This window comes from Musa acuminata, chromosome BXJ1-7, assembly GCF_036884655.1.
Source record: "Musa acuminata AAA Group cultivar baxijiao chromosome BXJ1-7, Cavendish_Baxijiao_AAA, whole genome shotgun sequence".
Taxonomy (NCBI): Eukaryota; Viridiplantae; Streptophyta; class Magnoliopsida; order Zingiberales; family Musaceae; genus Musa; species Musa acuminata.
Window position 1 is genome coordinate 36,236,461 of NC_088333.1, and position 3,719 is coordinate 36,240,179.

Here is a 3,719-nt window from a genome sequence, read left to right on the forward strand (position 1 = left end):
AGATTTTTCTTGTAAATTCAAGAATTCCAATTCAAATTTTTTTTATTTCATGTATGAATAGATTAATTAAAAGAAAGTAAAAGCAAAAGGAAGGAGAGAGAGAGAGAGAGAGAGAGAGAGAGAGAGAGAGACCACCCTTGATGTACTTGTCAGTCAGTCAGGCAGCAGTCATTATGCCCCACTCGACTTTAGTTGGTGAGATGCTTTTGTTGCAGCAGTCCAATGTGTTGTGCAATGCATGACAACCGAACAACATCACAACCAGGCAAAGGGAGACACCAGCCATATGATCTTACAATGTGCCCTTTGGAGCTTCTGCTCTTCTGGACTGCATTATATGTAGCAGAACATACAATGAAATCTCTGAAAAATCTTAATCATATCCATGCTCATACCATGTATAACATAACATACCCGCAGCAACACAAAGTTTAATTTCCATGCATCCTAGTTCTTGACTCACTATGATATTTGCCTGAAGAACAAGGGTTTCTTGGCACAGAAAATATATACTGTTAATTTGCTGTGCCACCAAACATTGGAATATGACACAACATGCTACCAGTGAGTGGAGTGTGGTTGCCACTTGCCAGTCTTTCGAGATGCTGAAAAGCTTTATTTCTTTCTGGTTGGCTCTGAATTGTAGGTATTCTAACCCCAGTGGGAAGAAGGGAGGAAGAGGGAGGCCCTCCCAGTGCAGCCCTCCCTCACATGAGTTTCAGAGGAATGGGAAGTCATCATTGCTAAGGAACTGGTTATTTCCTGTCATGGGCCATTCATGATTTCAATGCATGTCACATCACACCTCAAAAGGCCACCCAATATATCCCAAAACCACATCTTTTTTAACCATTCCCACTTTAGTCAATCAATCAGCTGTGTTCAATATCATATTACTCACCTTTTCCCCCTGTGCCGGGTCTTCCACAACCTCCTCCTCTCATCTCCTCGTAGAACTGTGTCACACAGCTCTCTACATGAAGGCATGACTATAGCCATTGATACTTTTCCTTGGCGACAGATGAGTAGACAAGCAAGTAGGCAGAAACCACTTTGGCTGATTACTTGACATCGACATAGCAATCACAGACCTTTCTATGGCCTTATTAAATTCCTTTGGGGTGAGAGAGGGCATCGAGCTAGTGAGCCTTTCAATTCTTGTTCTTTAAGTTGACACTGCAAACACGTTTGTTGTCAGCGCTGTTGTTTATTAGGTTTGGACGGCATATCAGTGGAACCTCATATGGAGTAATAGCTTCTAAAGAGGATATAGTATTTGCCTCGTAGGCTTTAATGGCTTGGAGGTGTTCCTGTTGTGGATTTCAAAGAATTCAGCGGCTACCGGTTCCTTAAATCTCGCCGGAATACGCGCCCATCCCGTGCGCCGATCCTAGAGAAGTTTCGGAGGGTTGTGAGAGCAAGAACAAGGTAACATAATGATATGGAACCCATGAGATCTTTCTTACCTCATTTTGAGCTGCAACCGAGTCCGTAATCTACATCTCATCTCCATCTCCCTCCCTAGGGTTCTACGACAAGTATCAAAGAAGTACATGCATCACTGCGTCAATTAAAACCGGTCGAGAAATGAGATTTACTACAGACGTCCTCCCTAGCATTCAATGAGGTGGTAATCGGAAAACACAGGAGAAACCCTATTTACATACATGCAGATATTAGGAAAGAAGAAATGTGTTGGAACCACTATTATTAGTCATAGTGCTGAATAAGCAGGCATGAGCTCATTTCCTTCCTCCCCTTTGACTTGACACATCTCTTCTCTATCTCCTAATCGGAAGAACAAATCCATGAATCCACCATACCTTCGCCCCTCATCGCCGTAACGCCGTCTGTCACATTCTCCGCATTGAACTCCGACGAACTCGATCGGGAGTAGTTCGCCTTGTGATTACTGCTCACTCTTTGGTGTGAGCCAGAACTGTAGTTACCGATGAGGATCGGCCTTGGTGATGCTCGATCCCTGCCGCCGTCCTGTCCTGACACAGCAGCATGGACCGAGTGCGTGCCTTGGGATGCGGCAAGCCTCGTTGGGAGTCCGAGCTCGTTCAAAGCATAACCGGCGTGCCCTCTAGTTAGAGGTCTGGTGTCCAAGTCTGCTGGCATGGCAGGCAGGTTGCTCTTTGCATGAAGTGAAGGTTGGAGGAGCGATTGGAACGTAAGGCTTGGGTTCAAAAGAGGGTGGCTTTGGCTACCGAGGCCAAGTGCAGACGAAGGTTGGAGGAGCGGTTGGATTGAAAGGCTTGGGTCGAGAAGATGTTGGTTTTGGCTAGCAAGGCCAAGTACAGACGAAGGTAGCTGGTAGCTATTGCTACTAGATGGATTGATGCTATTACTAGTAGTAGAATGGGCATTGGAGATAGTATTGCTAGTTGCAGCAATAGCATTGGAGATAGTAGCACTAGCATTAGCAGAGGAAGCAGAAGAGATGGGAACGAGAGAAGGGGACAGAACCTGTTGCATGAAGGGGCGAGGGAACAGGAAAGACGAGACTGGCGGCGGAGGGTCAGAGCAGGAACGGAAGGCAGTGGCAGAGTGGAAGAGGTCGAGACGAGCGCGGGCGAAGGAGGAGGACGGGGAGGCGGCGAAGGGAGGGGAGGGGATGCCGGTGAATTCTTGCACCATGGCGCGGAAGTTGGAGGTGTCGGTTGTGAGCACCGTCGTCGGGGCTCGCCGCGATGCCCTGGAACGTTTCTTGGAGCCCCTCGTCAGTGCGGTTGCGGCGGCGGCGACGTTTGACTGACCAAGTGGTTGCACCGACGAGGGACCCACTCTGACACCGAAGCCGACACCATGAGAGGCCATGGCGGCGGGGGAGGGGGGGAAGAGAGGGGTGGAGTCGATGCTGGAGAGGGAGTCAAGGAAGTGGTGGCTGCGGGGGTAGGAGGAAGAGGGTGGCGGTGCTGGTCGAAGGGCGGATGCAGCGCTAGCGGAGGTTGCAGTGGAGGAGTGGAAGAAGGCGGAAAAGGAGCCGGTGCGGGAATCAAACTCATCATCACCGCCTCCACCACTGGAGGAGTGAAGGCTGCTACTGTTGGCTGAGTCCATTAAGGGAAGAGAGGAGGAGACTATATTATATATGTTGGAGGGAAGAGAGATACAACAAGTGATTCAAGAGGAACAAGGAGAGAGGAAGACGAAGGTGATCATTCTAGGAATTGGGAAGAAAAGTTCAGCAGATCAAAAAGCAACCACTCCTGGAAGGAGTGGGAAAGAGATGGAAGAGAGGAGCGGTTAGAGAGAAAGAGAGAGAGAGAGAGAGAGTAAAGGCAGGAAGAGAGGGAGAGGAGAAATGTGGAAGGGAGGAGGAAGAAAAGGTGGAGTTGGTTCTTTGTAGCTTGTCTGTGTGGAAAAGAGGGGGCGGCTTGAGCTCACATTTCCACTTAAAAAGATCCTCCACGGATTGCAACCAGTAGGAGCTGCGTTATGGTCGGTCAAAGTAAGAGAGAGAGAGAGAGAGAGAGAGCGCATGCTTCAAACACATGTATAAATGGATCGAGAGAGAGAGAAAGAGAGAGAACATGCTTCAAACACATGTATAAATGGATCATAAACTAAAACTTGCGCCCACAATCACGTATGTAATCGTACGAGTCCATGAGGTATGAGGACACGTGGAGAGGTGACCAAGGCGAAGGACAAGATTTAGGTGCCACTTGATAGATCCATCATATTGCCACTCCACATATATTCTTCTTTTT

At 48.2% G+C, this 3,719-nt stretch overlaps 1 protein-coding gene across 2 annotated transcripts; it reads right to left on the reverse strand.

Annotated features, from left to right (window-relative positions):
• Window positions 1–360: 360 nt before the first annotated feature.
• Window positions 361–3,384, reverse strand: LOC135679176 (nuclear pore complex protein NUP62-like). Of its 2 annotated transcripts, none has more exons than XM_065192650.1 (3): window positions 1,824–3,384; window positions 1,467–1,529; window positions 361–1,390 (listed from the first exon to the last, which is right to left on the reverse strand). In XM_065192650.1, exons 1-2 carry the CDS (start codon window positions 3,064–3,066, stop codon window positions 1,522–1,524), a joined length of 1,251 nt encoding a protein of 416 aa, XP_065048722.1. In that variant the 5' UTR covers window positions 3,067–3,384; the 3' UTR covers window positions 361–1,390; window positions 1,467–1,521. The 2 variants fall into 2 exon arrangements, with proteins under 2 accessions (XP_065048722.1, XP_065048721.1); XM_065192649.1 differs by having other exon boundaries at window positions 1,467–1,561.
• Between the last annotated feature and the right edge of the window lie 335 nt (window positions 3,385–3,719).